Genomic DNA, 17,679 nt, shown 5'->3' on the forward strand with positions numbered 1-17,679 from the left:
CCTTTATCTTTCTGCTACAGATCTACAATGTTAATTGTCATTTGTAAATGATGACCGCTTGATCAAGAGCTGAACTTCCATTCGAGTGGCTGCAGGTCAAGCTTCAACCTGATAAGAGCTAGTTGAATTTTCCTCTATATTTGACTTTTATCTCAGCTAACTAGTCCTGCTCAGTTCTTGGCCTAGCTAGTCTGAAGTTTCTGAAACTATCCATCAGACTTTTCATGTCGAAATGAAGGAAAAAGAGTTGGAAATGAGGCGAATAAAAAAAGTTCATGGACTCTCTGAAATGACCACAACATATAGGCAAAACTATAGCTTACCGTGAAGTTGTTGACTGAATGCTTGATATATATCAATCAGGATTCTTCTCAAGGAATTCTTTGGGCAGTAGCAGAGCATGTGTACACATGTAATAATTGCTAGCTATAAACTAGAATGCTACTTGGGTTTGGTTAAGAAAGTGTTACTTCTTTGTTGTTTTCTCCCTTCTCTACTTATTGGGAGACAGCAAAGCCGTGTACGTTATCATGCTTGCATAGATAGTGTCATCATTATATTAGAAGCTTAGGGTTAATAATGGATAAAGCTGGCGCCAGCATAGGGGTTTGAGCATATGATCCCCAATTCTACGTGCGGAATCTCACAGCCCTAAAAGGCCAAAACCATCACCATCTAATGGGCGTTATTATACTCGAATGACCACTTAATAGCAATCAGTCTTATCTATTCAGAGTAAACTCGTGTGTTACGTAGTTACATCGGGCCACGAGAAGCACCCACTGGTGGAGAACAGAACAACTCGAACACCTTGTGATGGTTGCATGCGTATGGCATAAAGATGACCTGTGTGTACTATTTGGCTCCCTCTCTTCTACTTATCCCTTCGGTGGAAATAGTGGACGCTGCGGTGTATGATGCAGAAGCAAAGGTTGTAACGTGGATGGCGTCTATGGATCCTCTATGATCATCCCCCGTCCGTCGCCCATGTGTTCCTCTTTCCTGTTATGTTCTTCCTGCCAAAGATTTCTACTGCGGTTAATGCTTAGGCAATTACCAGCCGGTTTTGGTTGGCTATGTGCTTGTTCTCATCCGTCCTCTGTGGGCTCCTTGGGTCAAGACATCGGTTGACAGTGTCTGTGGATTTATGTGTGTGTGTGTGTGTGAGAGAGAGAGAGAGAGAGAGAGAGAGCGAGGCAGACTGCTGCTCTTTCCCTCACTTTTTGAAGAGAAAGGCTCTCGGTCTTTCCTGACCCCTCACGTGTAACCTTTCCCTTCCCTCCGTTTCAACAACGCTGAGGGATCTGAAACAAAAGTTGGGCCTTGGTGTTAAATAGCTTGTTGTGTTTTGTGACCTTTGAGAACTCTCTTTGAGCTACCCAGCTAGCTCTTGGGAGCCGGAAGTGTTGGTTAAATAGCCTGAATACTTGCGCAAGCGGAGTGGAAGCCTGAGGTGAAAAATTAGGGTAGAAAGCACTAACAAACACACACAAACACCAACGTCAGAAAGGAAGCGAGGAGCACCATGACACTGGAAGCGTTAGCTTCTGCTGAGCTTTCCAGCTTCCTCATCTATGACACCATCACGGCCTCCCCACTCCTTCACCACGCTGAACCCTCCTCGAGCTCAAGCTTCCTCTTCCGCAGTGCCGGCGGCGAAGACGCAGTGGGCTCCCTTGGCATCGGTCCTTCCCGTTCTGGATTGGTGGGTGGCATCCCCGCGGCCAAGGAGGAACCGAGGCCTGAGGCGGCAGCAGTAGGACAGGGAAAGAGGAAGCGGCGAAGGACGAGGACATGCAAGAACAAGGAGGAAGCAGAGAACCAAAGGATGACCCACATTGCCGTCGAGCGCAACCGCCGCCGCCAGATGAACGAGCACCTCGCAGTGCTGCGCTCGCTCATGCCGGAGTCCTACATCCAAAGGGTTTGACTCTCATCCATCTCCTGCTTCTCTTCTCTTCATTGGCGTGCTTGAATTCTTCCTGGTCGTCCTGTAGATGCTCTGGAGTGCGAGTTTGTCTGTCCTCGTGTGGTTAAAGAAAGAAAGTACAAGGCCAATTTACTCAGATAAAGATGGTTAAATCAACCATGAACTAGATTTCTGTCTGTCTGCCTGCATAAGCTTCTTTCTTTGTAGATGATATGCATGGCTTGGGTAAACTGTTTTAGGTCAATATCATCTTCCAAGATTAGTTTGCGAGTGATGGATGGTTGAGGAGACAGTTCGCTTGTTTTCACTCATAACAAACAAAGGTCCGCTTGGTGTATTAATGTGATATGACTGCTTCCCAATTCCAGAGCTTAGCTTGTTCATCAGTGCTCATTCACACGCAAGGATCAAAAGTCGGTCAACATTGGTTTTGGTTTTGGTCTTGGTCTTGTAGGGCGACCAAGCCTCCGTTGTTGGAGGAGCTATCGACTTTGTCAAGGAGCTAGAGCAGCTTCTCCAGTCGCTGGAAGCACAAAAGAGAACACTGCAGCAACAGGCGGGGAAACCGGAGAGGAGTTCATACATCGGGGAAGCTGGAAGCAGCAGCAGCAGCAGCAGCGGTAGCAACAGCGACGTGGTCGATTCCCCTCCCTTTGCCCAGTTCTTCTCCTTCCCGCAATACAGTTGGTGCCACACCACCCAGGGCCAGGACCACCCTCCCTCGGAGAACCAGCTGCCGGCGTTGGCCGACATCGAGGTGACACTGATCGAGACTCACGCCAACGTCCGAATCCTTTCGCCGAAGAGGCCCGGCCAGCTGTTCAAGATGGTGGCTGGGCTTCACAACCTTAGCCTCACAATCCTTCACCTCAACGTCACTGCCCTCGACTCCATGGTGCTCTACTCTCTCAGCGTCAAGGTGCGTCCCCAGTGCTCTTGGATTAACTATGATCTGATTAGGAAAGTAAGCCTCAAATATTCTCCAGCATTTACTTTCTTCTGTTCATGGGCAAATGTCATTGGCAACCTCCAGCAAGGGATCCTTTTGCTGTACCTGCACCATTTGTTTAACCCCCTTGGGGGCTGAAGTTTCCAATGCTCTCTTCTAAGCCCAAGAACTCCAGCCAGCATTGCTAGAGAACATGTCAAGTTTTTGGGTTTCTGTAAAGAAATAGAATTCATATTAGATACACACAGTCACAAGGGAAAAATGAAAACAAAAAAGAGAGGAAGAGGAAGGGGGGTACTCCTTAGGCCTTGAGGGACTAATCACCAATTTGATGATGTCCCTCTTGTGGCCTTTTAACACATGGAATAACTCGAAGACGTAGGCAAAACCCAAACCTAATGATCATTCTCTTGCTCACCATTTTGTTTGCTCTTCTTGTTCTCCGTGTGGTACTCCTCCCTTGCTGTAGCTTCAAAATTTCCCCATCACCATTGGAAAGGGAGAGGAAAAAGCTGCTGGCTTGTGATCTAAAACCCTTTACCTGTGTCCACCTTTCTGAAGGTTCCCTGTGTAATTTGTCAGAACCCTTTCTTCTGCGTTGGAATGGAACTCCGGAGCCCAGCTTGGCCCCTTGGATGTGACATGGTAGAACTCCTCTCAGTGCAGGGGAATCCTCGAGGAGAATAACATCATTAGACATGCATCATTGCTGCCTCTCCACCTCACCTCTCACTGTTGAGCAAAATTCCAACGTGCTAGATAGATCTTCTTCACTCTTAAAAGTGTAAATAGTTAAGCAGAAGTTGCACTCCCTCATGCCCAATTTATATGTTGCTTTGCAGAAGTGGACTTTAGAAGAAGAAAGTCATGTGGTTTGACTTTGGAGAACTGATTAGTGATGTGTGAAAGTTTGGATTGATTTCCTGCTCATGCTTTTTTATGTTGGGTGATCGATTGCAGGTGGAGGAGGGATGCAGTCTGACTGCTGTTGATGACATTGCAGCTGCCATCCACCATTTGCTTTCTCTGATCGAAGCTGAGGTGACTGCCCTAGCTCATCACTAGGGCAAATCAATAACGGGTCCTGGTCCACTCTTTGAGTTTTCCAAATCCTCTACAAGAGCGGTATTAGCTGTTAACCACTTCTGCATGTAAAGCTATAAGATCTGATGCCTTCCTTAACTGTTCTCACACTCTCTCTCTCTCTCTCTCTCTCGTGCATCAGTGGATTTGGCCCATAGGCTTCGAACAAGCACTCTGACCATATGTAAATCTCACTAAGCCATAAAACCATCAATCCCATGAGAAGGCACGATGCAAATAGGCACTCCGTTTACATAAATATATATGATGAGAACAAGGGGGTATGGATATATATGATGTCTATCATTATATAAATATCATATACCTCCCTCTAGAAAGAAAGACAGGCTAGAGATTCATAAGATAGAGTCATATGTTCACTCCAAGATTCTCTACCATGCATTTTAAGATGTATATATGACATCCCCTTTGATAACCTCATATAAGTTAAAGCTCAAAGTCCAATACAAATGCGTCCTCGAAGAAAATAAAATATATAGAAGACAAGCTATCTATGGGTATTTAGGCTCATATGACTAATAATCCGGAGGTTTTCATATCCTCTGCTTTAATGGTATGGTGGTACTATGATCCCCTATTAACTCTCTCTTGGTAAAAAAAAATTCACCGATTAAAAACTAAGATACTTCTCTAAGAGATCAAGGTTTGTCAAATAATTTTTTTCTTTTTTTGGAATTTGTGTCTTCAAGATTGGATTGTTCATGCTATTGTACCAAATATCTATACTCTTGACTAGTGAGAGAGATCATGAGTTAGTTGTTCAAGATATTCTCAACCTGCTCCCGAATGGTAAGCATAGAGAGAACTATGAAACTAAGGGTACTAGCACCGAAGAAAAGGAATGGTCTCACTTTCACTATTATGTGCTAGAGAATATCTCCAATTTGAACTCTATAAGTTTATGGTAGAGTGATAAATCCTCTACATCATTACTACTACCGACCTAACCATCAACTTCATACTAGTCTAAGACAACACAGGGAGTCAAAGGCCTAACTACTACATCAGTCACATCTTAAGTGGAACCAAGGAGCGATACTCATCTATATAATGACTAACATTTGCACTAGTACTCACACGAGAAAACTCTGTCCCTACTTTCAGATGCACATTATATAAGTCATCACCAACCATCCACGTCGTCAAGTTTTATCTCGATTTGACGTCTCTAAACAACTACTCAAATGATCTATTGAGCTAAAAGAGTTTGATATACAATATATACCAAGAACTACCGTAAAAGCCTAAACTCTAGCAGACTTCATCTTGAAATCGACTCTCCTACCTAAAGACGACGACTATGCTCCCACAGCATAGATAATATTCATAGATAATTTAGTCACATTCGATAGAGACGATGTTGACATCGTTTTAAAGGGCTCGAACCAATAGATATATACGAGGTGACAAAATACCTCGTCCAGGTATAAAGTTTAGCTCATGCATGCTTGCTGGCTGCTTAGAGGTTGCTATACTTGTTATTAGCGTAAAAAAAAAACCTTATCAGCAAGGTTACTCTTCTTGTGCATTAGTCGTTGATTTACTTGGCTCGTTTTTCTTCTTGTTGTCATCAGTCGTTCACACATTATTTTGGGACATACATATAAAGGGATTTTAGCTGGCCAGAAGGCTAATCATGAATGCTTGTTTTGTGTGCTATATGATTGAAGCTTGATCAACAAAGCTGACACCTAAGTCACCTTCTTGTGTACGTACGCGGCCTGTGCTGTAACACCCCCCCCACTGTCTGTTGATGTCGCATAAATCCTCTTAAGATCGTCTCGTCACACGATTTGGGCATTTCAGCTGAGGTTACAGTGTCGTCCACCGTTTGCCTACTTTGTTCATGTCTACCAAGTCGTCTTTTGTTTGTGATCTTAGTAGATAAAGGTTTTGCTTGTGAAGTGAATTTTGACTGCGACTTTTGATTCCCAGAAGAAAGCTTTTACAAGTAAATATGGTCTCCCAACATCGAAGCCTGTTGTAACTTTCAGATGTGGCGACAATGTCACACAGTAGAAGACTTGGCAAGCCAGGGTTCAAAATTCCTATGAATTTTTAAGCCATCAATCACACATCGGGAACACATATTATAATATAATATTATTATATTATAATATTTTAGAAGGGTTTTCTTATACTTTGTGTTGTATATTATACCATATTTGTCGGATATTTAAAAGAATTTTCTAGCATGTGATGTTTCAAGCACCATATTGAGCAACATAATTTTATTTTTTTAAATAAACATGTACACATACATACATATTTGTAAAATAAAAAGATAAATTAAGAAAAGAACATTCTTTCTCTCTCTCTCTCTCTCTCTCTCTCTCTCTCTCTCTCCACAACATAAATATCGTATCTTAGCAACTTTCTCTGCATACCAAAAAAAATAAACACAACAGCACATATTTTGGTTGGTAACCCTCCGTGATCATGTGATTTCTCACCGCCAGCCATAGAGGTTTGGAGTGCTTTTCTACCTGCTCTATTTGCTTCTGCTTTGTTCCAAATTAGAACCCATCTGTTCTACTCCCAGTCAAAGTTCCACCTTCGAGAGGTTCAGCAGCAATGGCGCCAAAATAGAGCAGTCTAGAGTGGTTTGATGATGCTGCCGCGGATGGAGAAATGCTCGCTCTGTCATGTAAACAGAACATCAGAGATATCATCACTCTTTTAATTATAAGAAACAATCAGTAATGATGAAGTCAATGCAGTTAGTAGATTTGGATTAAGCTTAAGGTGGTAATTGTCATGCTTATCTCCCAAGCAAAATGCAGGCATTTCAGTTTGTAATGATCCGATATTAAGCTAGCAAGTAGTATTCTCTTACCATGCTTATGATAATAGTAAATTAAGGTATCAGGTAGGATAGATAGGCTAAAGCTAACCGACTGATTGTAAGCTGAAGTATAGTGAAGTTATAGGACAATGTATGCTGAGACTGGATAAGATAAGTCATTGTATTGAATCTCGATTTGACAACATAATACCGGAAACTTATTTGAAATTACTAGGTCATAAGTGGCCCAAAATGAGGCAAATAACTAGCTAAAAGACAATGCGGTGTACAGTGCTACAATATGTTTTGTGAATGTATGAATACAATTGTCAAGGTACATTTCTATGGAGCGAATATTTATGAGATAAGATCAGATCAAGCATGCCTCAGTTCAAAAAGAAAAAAAGACAAGTAGAAAGTTCATAGCTTATATCATAATGATACAAGGATGAACAGTAACAGACCTTGATGAAAATGGAAGCCAGTGATTAAGCAGAAGCTTTTCTCCAACCAGCTTAATCCTCAATTGAAAGGACCTTCAGACCAAAGGAATGAGTGTAACTCCAAATGAAATCACAGAAATGTTAGATGTGATACAGAACAAATTAATAGCGTATACCTGCGTAGCAGGTCATATGTCAGCTTAATGAAGACCGAAAAAAAAGTCGCTAGGGAGATCCTCTGCATGTGTTTGTGTTTCACTTGTTAAACATAATGATCAATGGGATTCAAGTGCTTCATCTTTCTTTACAAACCAAGTCCAGTCCCTCGTTTGTTCATTAAGATCTTAAGGATTTTCATGGCCTTTGGAAATCCCTTTCTTCCACCCTTTTCCATCTTACGTTTGAAAAGCTTGTACGAAATTGCATCCGGTTCAAACCCTTCGATCTCCATCTTGACAAGTATTAATAAAACATCCCACAATCTGCCCATTCGAAATGCAGCACCCAAAATAGTGTTATAGTAAGAGATATTTGGCATTACACCAGACTCCAGCATCCAGGGCTCCAAACACACAGCAGCGCTAATACTACCTTTCCTGCAGAGGCCATAGCTTAAGGATCCATATGTTGTGGCATCAGGCAGCAAACCCTCGCGATACATATCAGTCAACAAGCACTTCATGGAGGAATAGTCAGCTTTCCTAATCGAAGCATGTATGAGAATATTATACGAAGTGGTATCTGGGAATGTCTTCATGCTCTTAAACTCATGAAACATTCTATATGCATGTGCCAGGAACCCTTTCTTGCAAAGGCTGTGCAGAAGTACATTACAGGTGATTGTACTGGGAAGATGCCCGTGTAAGATCATATATTTAACAAGCCTAAAGCTTTCTGATAATCTGCCAGCCTTAGAGAAGTACTGCATCAAACATGTCATGCCAACAATATCAAGATTGAAACCTTCAACATCCATTCTGGTTAGAACCCTTCGGATCATGGATGAGTCTCCCTGTTTGCAAGCTGCAGACAGGATGGTATTGAAAGAAACCAAGTCTGGTCCATTTCCACCCCGAGCAAAACTGTCTAGAAACTCTAATGCCTCATCAGTGTTTTTCCCCTTACATAGTCCCTTCAGAATAATGTTACACGTAAAAGTAGTTGGAGTGAACCCCTTCTCAGTCATACTCTCAGCCATATCTAGCACCTTTTTCACATTGTTGTTGCAGCATAAACTATGAAAGTAGATATTCCAAGTGACAACATCCACAGTTTGATTTCCCACCAAAATTATTTTTTGCAGAAGATCTATTGAATTTTCTACAAGCCCAGCTCTCAATAAACCACCAGCTAGAGCACACCAAGAGAACTGATCAAGTAGGTAACCTTTCTCTTCCATGATTTGAATGAAGTTATGGGCTTCTGTTATTGCATTGTGGCCACAGAGTGCATGGAGTAGCACATTACATGTGACTAAATCAGGAGGGCATCCTTCTTTATCCATCGTCTCAAGAATACCAAATGCCTCCTTTAACTTCCCATCTCTGCAGAGGTTCTTAATAAGTATAGTGTATGTGACAACCGTAGGCATGCATCCTTCACTCCGCATCAGCTTCAGAAAACAATATGCTTCATTCCACAACCCTTGCTTGCTAAATCCAAGAATCACAGCCGTATAGGAGTATATGTTTGGACTGAATCCCTTCTTTCTCAGACAATAAAAGAGTGACAAAGCCATATCGCTCCGATAGGACTTGCTTAAGTAAAAAAGAATTGAATTGCAGGCATAGACATTTGGGACAAAACCCTTTCCCAATAGTATCGAGAAAGCTTGATAAGCTTGACAAATTTTGTTGCTTCTGATGAGGTTAATTATCAAGTTACTCACATCTTGTAACGTTGGCAAATAGTTTAAATTCAACATGAGCCTTAATACTTGCAGAGAAAGTTCGAGGCTACCCGAATCTAATGATTTCTTCATCAGTTTCCTCAATGACATGAAAGACGGAACAAACCTATGGCTCCACATTTCTTCAAGCACATAGAAGGCATCTTCAAAATAGCCTAATGCGCACAATCCATTGAAGAGTATGTTGAACGTCCAAACGTTCGGACACGGTCCAAATCTTTTCATCTCTGCAAAAAGATTCGCCAACGCGTCTACAGAAACATGACCTGATCTGAGATAGCGGTAGAGAAGTCCATTGTAATCAAGAATACTGGGTACGAGGAGCCGCAGAAAATTGAGAGAATCCGTCAAGTTCCCGGCTTTGGCACATTCTTGCATTCGCCCTCGTACCCACGCTCGAGTGAACTCCCAGCGCTCTCGGTTGGAGCTACCTTCACAGCCAAGACGAGGCGCATCCTCGGGAAGAGCCCAGAAGCACGGAAGGGGCGAACGAAATCTTGGATATCGAGGTGAAGGGAGCGTATAAAAAACCGAGTCGAAGCTTTCTTCGGGAAGATCAAGGGCTTCACTGGTGGAAAAACAGGGCAAGCCCGGGATTCCGCGCGGAAGGCGCAATCTTTTGCGGATTGAGGTCGAACTGCGTCCGGAAACGGCCAGAGAGCAGTTATTCATGGAGTTCTTAAAAGGATAAGAAGATGGCAACAGATCCGGACTTGAAAGGACGCAGCAGTTCTCTACATCCGCCTTTGCATCTGACGGTGCTCGAAGGTGTCCGCCGGCAGATACAGGCTCAGTGGTGAGTGCCAAGAGAAGCACCCGAAGGAGAAACCAAACAGAACCGAGCCGCGCAAGACCTTCCGAGATAACCGGGAGTAAGAAGCTGGCTCTAAGGAGAGGTCGCGGCGGACGGTAGACGTCTGAGACTGGATGGTGGCCGCGTAGGCGTGGGAGTGGCGTAGAGAGACCAGAGGGTCGTGGCGGAGGCGGCGAAAGCGCGGAGAGGGAGGGGCGGGCGCTGGTAGTCCTATTAAGTTGAGCCAATTTGATGAGTTGGACCCTCTCACTTAAGTTGCTGCAACATTCGATGAAAGAACTCAAACATTTTGGGCCCAAGCGGTTGCCTAATCAGCTGCCGTGGACCGCAAAACGCTTCGAGCCCGGTCTCACTAGCGATTAGCCAGCCGGTTGGGCCCCATTAGGGCGGCTGCTGGTCCGTCCAACCACCCACCAACACGTTCAACGTGATTTCCTTTGTTTTTTTTACTTTGGAAAAAGTATACGTGTACGGTCGACGAGTAAGTTGGCACAATTGATTCAGCGTAAGTTCATTGATGTGCTGTGCTTCTTCCCGACCACGTCACATGGGTGGCTCGATCAGAAGCGATCTTGTCGAAGGGATCTGATTCAAGATGATTGATTGAGTAGACGGTCTCGGATCTTCCTAGTTGTGAAGCGATCTTGTCGAAGGGATCTGAATCAAGATGATTGATTGAGTAGACGGTCTCGGATCTTCCTTCTGGGATAAGTCGTACAAATGTTCGTGAGAGATGATCTATCTCCTAGTTGCGCGACAAGGTCATCTCTTGTTCATCGACGAACTCGATGTCTCTTGAGTTCTCACCGGCATCAGCATAGCATGTAGTTGTTCAATTTGAACTTTTTTATTATACTTATATTGATAATAATAATAATAATAATAATAATAATAATAATAATAATAATAATAATAAATAGAAGGATAGCATCCTGAATCATACATAAAAAAAATATATAATAGGATAGTACAGTGTAATCGATGCAAATCAATGTCATTTATATCTATATCTCAGACAAAAGCAAAGCAACAATTATTAGTTAATCCATGTATATATACCACGTGGCATTACTGAGCCATGAAATGAAGTTTCAAGATCACTGTCTCGATATCCTCCTTTTTCTTTTTTTGTCTTTTTCTTTTATGGAATGAGTCCGAGAAAACATACAGTAGGAATGGCAAATAATCCCCACCCGACCAAGTTTAATTAGGGAGGGTCTAATGGTACCTTTTGCAGCTCCATCAGTGCAGCTGCTGAGGTGAATCAATAGTTGGGTTTGGCCCCGTTAATTGCAGGGGCTGCCCCTCTGATCGTCTTGACATAGGAGGCATAGTCACTGTAATGCATGGTGTAGAGGGTGCTCCGGTAGCGGGTAACATGAAGTCCCTTGCGGAGTGACTCATTTATCGCACCGTGGAAACCTGCTTTCCTCATCAGTGAATCAATCGTTTCTATCTTCGTCCAACCTGTGGCTCCCCCGAAGAAAGAAAAAGAAAAGCACAATAAGCTTCATGACGTCATTTAGAAATTTGACTCATCATCAGATCAAATGATATTATGGTGAAATTTCCATGAAAACTAAAAGATGCAGGCATGGTGAAATTTTTACTTCAAGCACCTCTTCTTACCAATAGAGGCACCATGTCTTAGTTTTCTGGTTTCACGAGGTAAGGTAACAAAGGATAACATGACCAACTTGGCCAAACTCTGGAGCCTTGACAGTAAGTTTTAATTGACTCAGAGTAGAAGAAATTAAGATAAGAGCTGTACCTTCCTGGGCAGCAATCTCAGGCAAGTATGTCGCACTGAGCCTCATGTTGTAATTAGGGTCAGCAAATTCAATTATTAAGCCATGCTCCCCAATCTGCAAGATAGAACAATTATCGCAGCAGCTGCTAGTGTAAGAGATCAAGAAACTATATTCATTAATCTAGAAACTGTTAAGTACTTAGTCTAGATGGATGGAAAAGGAAAATTTTGCATGCGCATGTGATTACTGTGATAAAAAAGTTTAACATAGAAGAAGACAAGCAAACCTCCCAGTCAAGGTAGTCGAGAGCAGATTCATAGTCGGTCAGTACAGACACTGTACATTCCAAATATGGCAATTCCTTAGCTTGTATTGGAGGAAAACGATGGTCCCTCAAAGCACTGCATCAAGATAAACAATATATTAGCTATCAGATATCAGCAAAGCATTGAAGAGAGCAAAAATTTTTTCCTTGCTAGTGCAACTCTTTTATTAGAGTTAGTACCTTTTATAAACTTTCTTTCCAATTTTCTTAGAGCCCATAAGCTATCTCATATGAATTATCCAGTAAAGCATGTCGGGCATATCATGGATTGTCTGTTTACCTGGCCAGTTAAAATCAATAATTTCTTGTGCAAAATCTAAAGCCGGAACTTGCTCAAACTTTAGATTGTTTTTTCAAAAATCAAAATCAAAATCAAAAGGAGAAAGATTGTGGTTTCCAATATCATTAGCCAGTTTGATTGCATCTGTAATATAATGGCAAAACATTTGCAACAGTACAACACAAGCTTTTCCCAGGTCGATTGATATATTATCTGTCATCCTCACAGCAATGAGACTAGCCAGACTATTGATAACTGTGTCAATCCAGACATTTTCTACTTTTTTAGCATGAAAGCAATTGTTTGTTTGATATCAAAATTTCTAAAATTTCAATAGCTCACAATTTCATCAATAGCTCGATATGAATGAATAATCTTTTACACGTAAGAAGAGCTAAAGTTTCTACGTAAATTACTCAGACCACGGACTGCATATCATAGTACAAAGCCCATATAGATGAATGATATCATCATATCCACATTTATATGTTGTAATTCAAAAGGTGCTAAATAGCAATCCTTCAAAATACTTCATAGCATACTCCTTTTATCTGCTTCCAGTGTACAATTGAGGTTCCGGTACTGCCACTCGAGATATATGAAACATCATACGGAACCAAACAATGGAAAATACCTGGTTAAAGCATAGTCCCTGAAACCCCTGATTATGCAGTGGGCTTCCAGAGTTCCAATACATCCACGCAAGTAAGGTTCCGCTCCATTGACTGCTTTCTTCCAAGTCACAAATAATGGGCTGAAATGAAAATTTAATCATGTGAGTTCATTTAAAAATTAAAATATTATCCAGTATTAGCCTATAAGAGATGTGATGCATATACATGTTTACTAACATGAACTTGATCATTGCAGTACACAATCAGGATCATACATCATTAGTAACTTGAAACCATTGAGGGGATCAATTTCATAGGATGCCCTAGTTAGTCAAAGGACACTTGCTAAAGAGTACAAGAAAATTGCATTCATAACGTAAGGATAAAATTGTGCAAAGTAGAAAGAACTGCAATCAGACATTGAACAAGGTAGTGGTGCAAACAGGCAAACAATATAACAAAAAAGCAAAGAACATAAGAATCACCAACAGAAAGGACAGTAAAAGTTGACACCACACACAGATGTAGAAGCATCAAATGTTTTATGTAACAGCTGGGTTTAGTCCCAGAACAATGTGGGAGAAGGTTTCTGATGATCTCACAAAAGTTTGATAGTCTACTACCGTTAACTTGGGTTTAAATATTTTGGGCCAGCAGTTTAGGCTCAATAAAATTAATGGGCTAGTTATTTTATCAAGACAGGTTGTAACATTTCAATAGTGACAAATGATATCAAGCAAAGTCCACAAACTCTCCGAATGAATCAGTTCAAAAAACAAACATAAAGGTCTTACTTGATCCAAAAAAGTTCAGCGCAAGGTCCTGGTTAAAATTTGGTTCTTTATGGTTATGGTAAGGGTTATGTAGATCCTACAAGGAGCAGAGATCTTAGTGAACTGGGATGGGAAAATTTGAAAGCACGTCCGATCCCTCTGTACATTTCAGCCACATAAGCAATGCATATTGAATGTTTAGATTTCTTATATCACAAGTGATGGCTATAGTCCAAGCCTGCAAATTTCTCTGGAGAACTAGCACTATCTCTTCGTGATGACCGAGTAGCTGCGCTCTCTTTTGTTAAAGATATGAGCCAAATGCATAAGGAACAGGAGATTTGTGCACCCTCTTAAGCATAAAAACTCTGCCATGCATATCATATACTGACAAGCAGCACAAAACTAAAGGGGTGGAAAACAAATTAGTGACTAGCATGGAATAACACAAGGAACTTCAGCTATTTGATAAAATCCGATCTACAAAAACCAAATTCAGAGAACAATCGCTTTCCAAAGCTCCAAAATGTATTGTGTCGATGTTTAACAACCAAAAATCCTTTACCAACGAGATAAAGGACCTCTAAATCAGGGATGAAAGAAACAAAGAGAAATCATTCTAAAGTGAAGAATATTGTGATTTGTCCACGGCTAATCCTTTCCTCATTGGACCCCTGACCACATCAAATACTAGCTCTAGTTTGATGTCATTTCTTACAAACCAACCCATCCCATTAAATTGATAGCCTATAAACAAACTTAATTATCATCTTACATCCGATGTGAGACTAAACTAGGCTACCATGTGGAGAGCATAGATTATCTAATAAGAACATATTTTCGGATATCTCTAACACAACAAAAAACTTGAATCATATAATTAGGATTGTTTAATAGGGGAAAAAGCAAAACATCTGAAAACAAAGATAATCTTTAGGCTGCAAGACATACTTCAAGTAGCATTTGTTTTACTACGGTAAGTGATAGTGTCTATTTCACTTAAAAGTGCTCTACCCTAAAAAAGAAAGTTTGTTTGACATCAGTACTTCATCTGAATGCACAACAGGGAAAAGAAAAAGGCAAAATCAGCAATAAATTCTGAAGTGGGAGAGAAAAATTCAAGGAAAAGGCTAGTGGAAGAAATATGATAGTAAAAGGCCACATGAGTCAAACATGGTCATACACAGTGGGGCATCAGTTCACTATGCTACAGTCTTAAGCAGTAGGCTATGATAGTAAAAGGAGAGTTAGGAGGCAGCAAATTTGTTGTGAGATAATTGCCCATTATATACCTTGCAGCTACAGAAATAACCCCTCTCTTCTCCCAAACCATATATTTTCGAGTATCGAACCAAGATAAGCAGATAACCATAATTCTAATTACAAAGTTCAGTATCTAATCAAATAGATTTTAGACTCCAGACAAACAAGACATATTTTAGACGAAAAGCCTTAAATCCCACATGAAAAATACCGGAAGAACTATATTTCCAGTGCGTCCACATATCTCAAACCAAAAGGGTTAAACAATTATATGAAGGTCCAAGAAGCAGCATAATTCCACCTCCGATATGAAGCCCTTTTTGGCTTGAGAAAAAGGGCATTAAATCCCTGCAAAGAGATTAATAGAAAGAGCACCATGGGGAGGATATTGGAATCCACAGCCTGCGGTACCATGTTAAGATTTTATCTGAAAGACAAAAGCTTCAGGTGTAGTAAGGACCGAAGGGGAGACCAAAGAGGAGTCGCAGTATATGGTATATATAGATCTAACCCAAACGGAAACCTCATCAGATACAACTACGATTGGAAGAAAAAAATGCAAACTTGACGAAGATCAAGATGCTGCCGCGATGGCCTTCAAAGAATACCCATGACTCATCATTCTTTCTTTTTTCTTCCTCCCGTATAGTTAAAGAGACATAGGATAAGAATCGAAGTGCATTTCTCGAGATCGAATCGAATCAAGCAAAGCAAATATTTGGATCAGTAACCAATTGCTCACATACTCAAAGAAGCAAGAAAGCTCAAAATCTAATACGGCCGACACAAAAAAGAGAACAATCCTTCGGTCGGAGCAATCTCGCATCATCAGAAGCTAACGATCCTTACTGCTGGCCTTCCTCGAACGCCGGGGGGGGCACGTGCTCGCTGTTGTAGTGGGCGACGAGGGTATCGAAGCAGTACACCGCCATTTCCCGACTGGCCGACACCATCTTGCAGGTCGGGGTGAAGGGGAGTCGAACCGTGCTGCGCGGTCCGCCGCCGGCGACAGGACCTCCTCCTCCGATGATGATCGGATCGGGCAACGGCGGTGACACCCTTTCCTCCTATCACTCTAGGGTTCCTTTCTTCTATCGTATCAAAGAAAAAAGGAGTAACTTTTTATGTCACCGTCGCCGAACAACAATGGAGAGACAGACACAAGAGAGCATAAAGAAGATGTCCTTTTTTATTATTGATAATCTCATGCCGATAACTCTTTAAAAAATAATAAAATATTATTTTATTTTCTTAATAATCTTCTATTTTATCTTCGCTGTGGATGTTGATCCCTAATATCATCATCATCATCATCATCAGCATCATCATCATCATCGATATCAACATCGCTTCATGCCATCCGACCTCACACGTTCCATCGATTTGAGATAATTTAAATTATTTATTTTTAAATAAAATTATAAATAATAATATCCCGATAAATATTTGGACCGGAGCTTCTGCATACATATTGAGTCAAATGATTTGGGGCATGTGGATAGTAAAAAAAGTCGATCTCTATGCGTGTGGAGAAAATGATCATACAATAATTTGAGAAGCATATTCGTCGCATTTGTCATATTGAACACCATTAAAAATGAGGACAGTTGATCTTCTTCATCCTCTCTCGTATATCTACAGGTTTTCAAGAATATATGATCTTATTAGGTTACATATCTTTTATATATGCGTAGTTTTCGTTTTTATGGGTTTTTGCGCATCAATCTTTGCACGATAACGAAAAACTATTTTCTATGAAAAATCTGATATTTTTGTTTTATATTCCTTCGTTGCAAATATGATGTTGTCCTAAGTTTCTCAACAGTGGTATCAGTACTAGGTTGTTCATCCAACGATTAGTTTTTAAACTGTGTGTTGTGTTGAATCGCATAGAATTATTTTTGCATAGTTACTGTAATTTTTTGTCGTGATTTCATATCTGAACTATACCCTTTTTCTCTATTAAAAGGTGTTTAGAGAGACCTTTTGACATCAAAATTATTGATGCAAAAGGAGGAGAAAGGGCAGTAACTATTGCTGCCCTATAGGTTGGCCAAAGGCTGCTTGCAGCCTTGGTCAAGAGCTGTAGAGGGTGCTCTCGACTTGGCCACCTACAGCAAATCGAGAGCTGCCATGTTGCTCTCGGCTTGGGCAAGGCAGAACCCCTACAGCCAAGGTTTCCTGATTACAAAGAGAACCCCTGGCGATTAAGGTTTTCTAGCAGCCTAGGAGACCCTAACGACTAGGATTCCTGGCTGTATGGGGCAAGCTGGCGACCAAGGTTTCTTAATCGCCTATGATGCCCTGCAACAAAGGTTTCCTGGTTGCAAAAGAATCCTTGACGACTAGGGTTTCCTAATCATATAAGACAACCTTGTAGCCTAAGATTCCTAATCGCAGGAGAGTCCCTAATGACTATGGTTTCTTAGCCGCATATACGACTTCCTATAATGTGAGACATTTTATCGTAAGATTTCCAAAATATTACATATAATTAATTAAATAATAATTAATTATTATTATCTAGAAATCATATACGATGATATGTATATTTAATTAATGTATAGATGATCAATATGATGTATATGAGTATTGTTATTATTATTATTATTGAGGTATATCAATCTACATTTTATTTAGATCAACGTGACAGACATCCATATAATGAAGCGATTCTACTGCAACATTAGTAACAGGTTCTTGACATAAATCAATGCGTGGAGTACCATTAACAGCAGC

The 17,679-nt window shown here is 41.0% G+C and overlaps 3 protein-coding genes across 4 annotated transcripts; 1 reads left to right on the top strand and 2 right to left on the bottom strand.

Annotated features, from left to right (window-relative positions):
* Positions 1-914: 914 nt before the first annotated feature.
* Positions 915-4,081, top strand: LOC135584682 (transcription factor bHLH96-like). Of its 2 annotated transcripts, XM_009383675.3 has the most exons (3): positions 917-1,924; positions 2,385-2,849; positions 3,840-4,081. In XM_009383675.3, exons 1-3 carry the CDS (start codon positions 1,526-1,528, stop codon positions 3,942-3,944), a joined length of 969 nt encoding a protein of 322 aa, XP_009381950.2. In that variant the 5' UTR covers positions 917-1,525; the 3' UTR covers positions 3,945-4,081. The 2 variants fall into 2 exon arrangements, with proteins under 2 accessions (XP_064989841.1, XP_009381950.2); XM_065133769.1 differs by lacking the exon at positions 3,840-4,081 and having other exon boundaries at positions 915-1,924; positions 2,385-3,017.
* Positions 4,082-6,259: 2,178 nt separating this feature from the next.
* LOC135626259 (pentatricopeptide repeat-containing protein At5g16640, mitochondrial-like) lies at positions 6,260-10,316 on the bottom strand. The gene is made up of 4 exons (XM_065131447.1): positions 10,288-10,316; positions 7,388-10,192; positions 7,233-7,304; positions 6,260-6,623 (listed from the first exon to the last, which is right to left on the bottom strand). The coding sequence occupies exons 1-2, from the start codon at positions 10,314-10,316 to the stop codon at positions 7,516-7,518; spliced, it is 2,706 nt and encodes a 901-aa protein (XP_064987519.1). The 3' UTR covers positions 6,260-6,623; positions 7,233-7,304; positions 7,388-7,515.
* A 636-nt stretch (positions 10,317-10,952) lies between these two features.
* Positions 10,953-16,107, bottom strand: LOC103970045 (uncharacterized protein At2g38710). Its single transcript, XM_009383676.3, has 5 exons — positions 15,790-16,107; positions 12,925-13,044; positions 11,972-12,086; positions 11,706-11,799; positions 10,953-11,401 (listed from the first exon to the last, which is right to left on the bottom strand). Exons 1-5 carry the CDS (start codon positions 15,891-15,893, stop codon positions 11,199-11,201), a joined length of 636 nt encoding a protein of 211 aa, XP_009381951.2. The 5' UTR covers positions 15,894-16,107; the 3' UTR covers positions 10,953-11,198.
* Between the last annotated feature and the right edge of the window lie 1,572 nt (positions 16,108-17,679).

The sequence above is a fragment of the Musa acuminata genome, chromosome BXJ2-11, assembly GCF_036884655.1.
Source record: "Musa acuminata AAA Group cultivar baxijiao chromosome BXJ2-11, Cavendish_Baxijiao_AAA, whole genome shotgun sequence".
Lineage (NCBI taxonomy): Eukaryota > Viridiplantae > Streptophyta > Magnoliopsida > Zingiberales > Musaceae > Musa > Musa acuminata.

Coding starts and splice junctions, on each gene's coding strand:
- LOC135584682 (XM_065133769.1), top strand. CDS start 1,526: ATGACACTGGAAGCGTTAGCTTCTGCTGAGCTTTCCAGCTTCCTCATC. Junction 1,925..2,384: donor CGGAGTCCTACATCCAAAGG/GTTTGACTCTCA, acceptor TTGGTCTTGTAG/GGCGACCAAGCCTCCGTTGT.
- LOC135626259 (XM_065131447.1), bottom strand. CDS start 10,316: ATGGGGCCCAACCGGCTGGCTAATCGCTA. Junction 10,193..10,287: donor AACCGGCTGGCTAATCGCTA/GTGAGACCGGGC, acceptor CGAATGTTGCAG/CAACTTAAGTGAGAGGGTCC.
- LOC103970045 (XM_009383676.3), bottom strand. CDS start 15,893: ATGGTGTCGGCCAGTCGGGAAATGGCGGTGTACTGCTTCGATACCCTC. Junction 13,045..15,789: donor GCGTTCGAGGAAGGCCAGCA/GTAAGGATCGTT, acceptor TTTTCATTTCAG/CCCATTATTTGTGACTTGGA. Junction 12,087..12,924: donor AGGGACTATGCTTTAACCAG/GTATTTTCCATT, acceptor ATCTTGATGCAG/TGCTTTGAGGGACCATCGTT.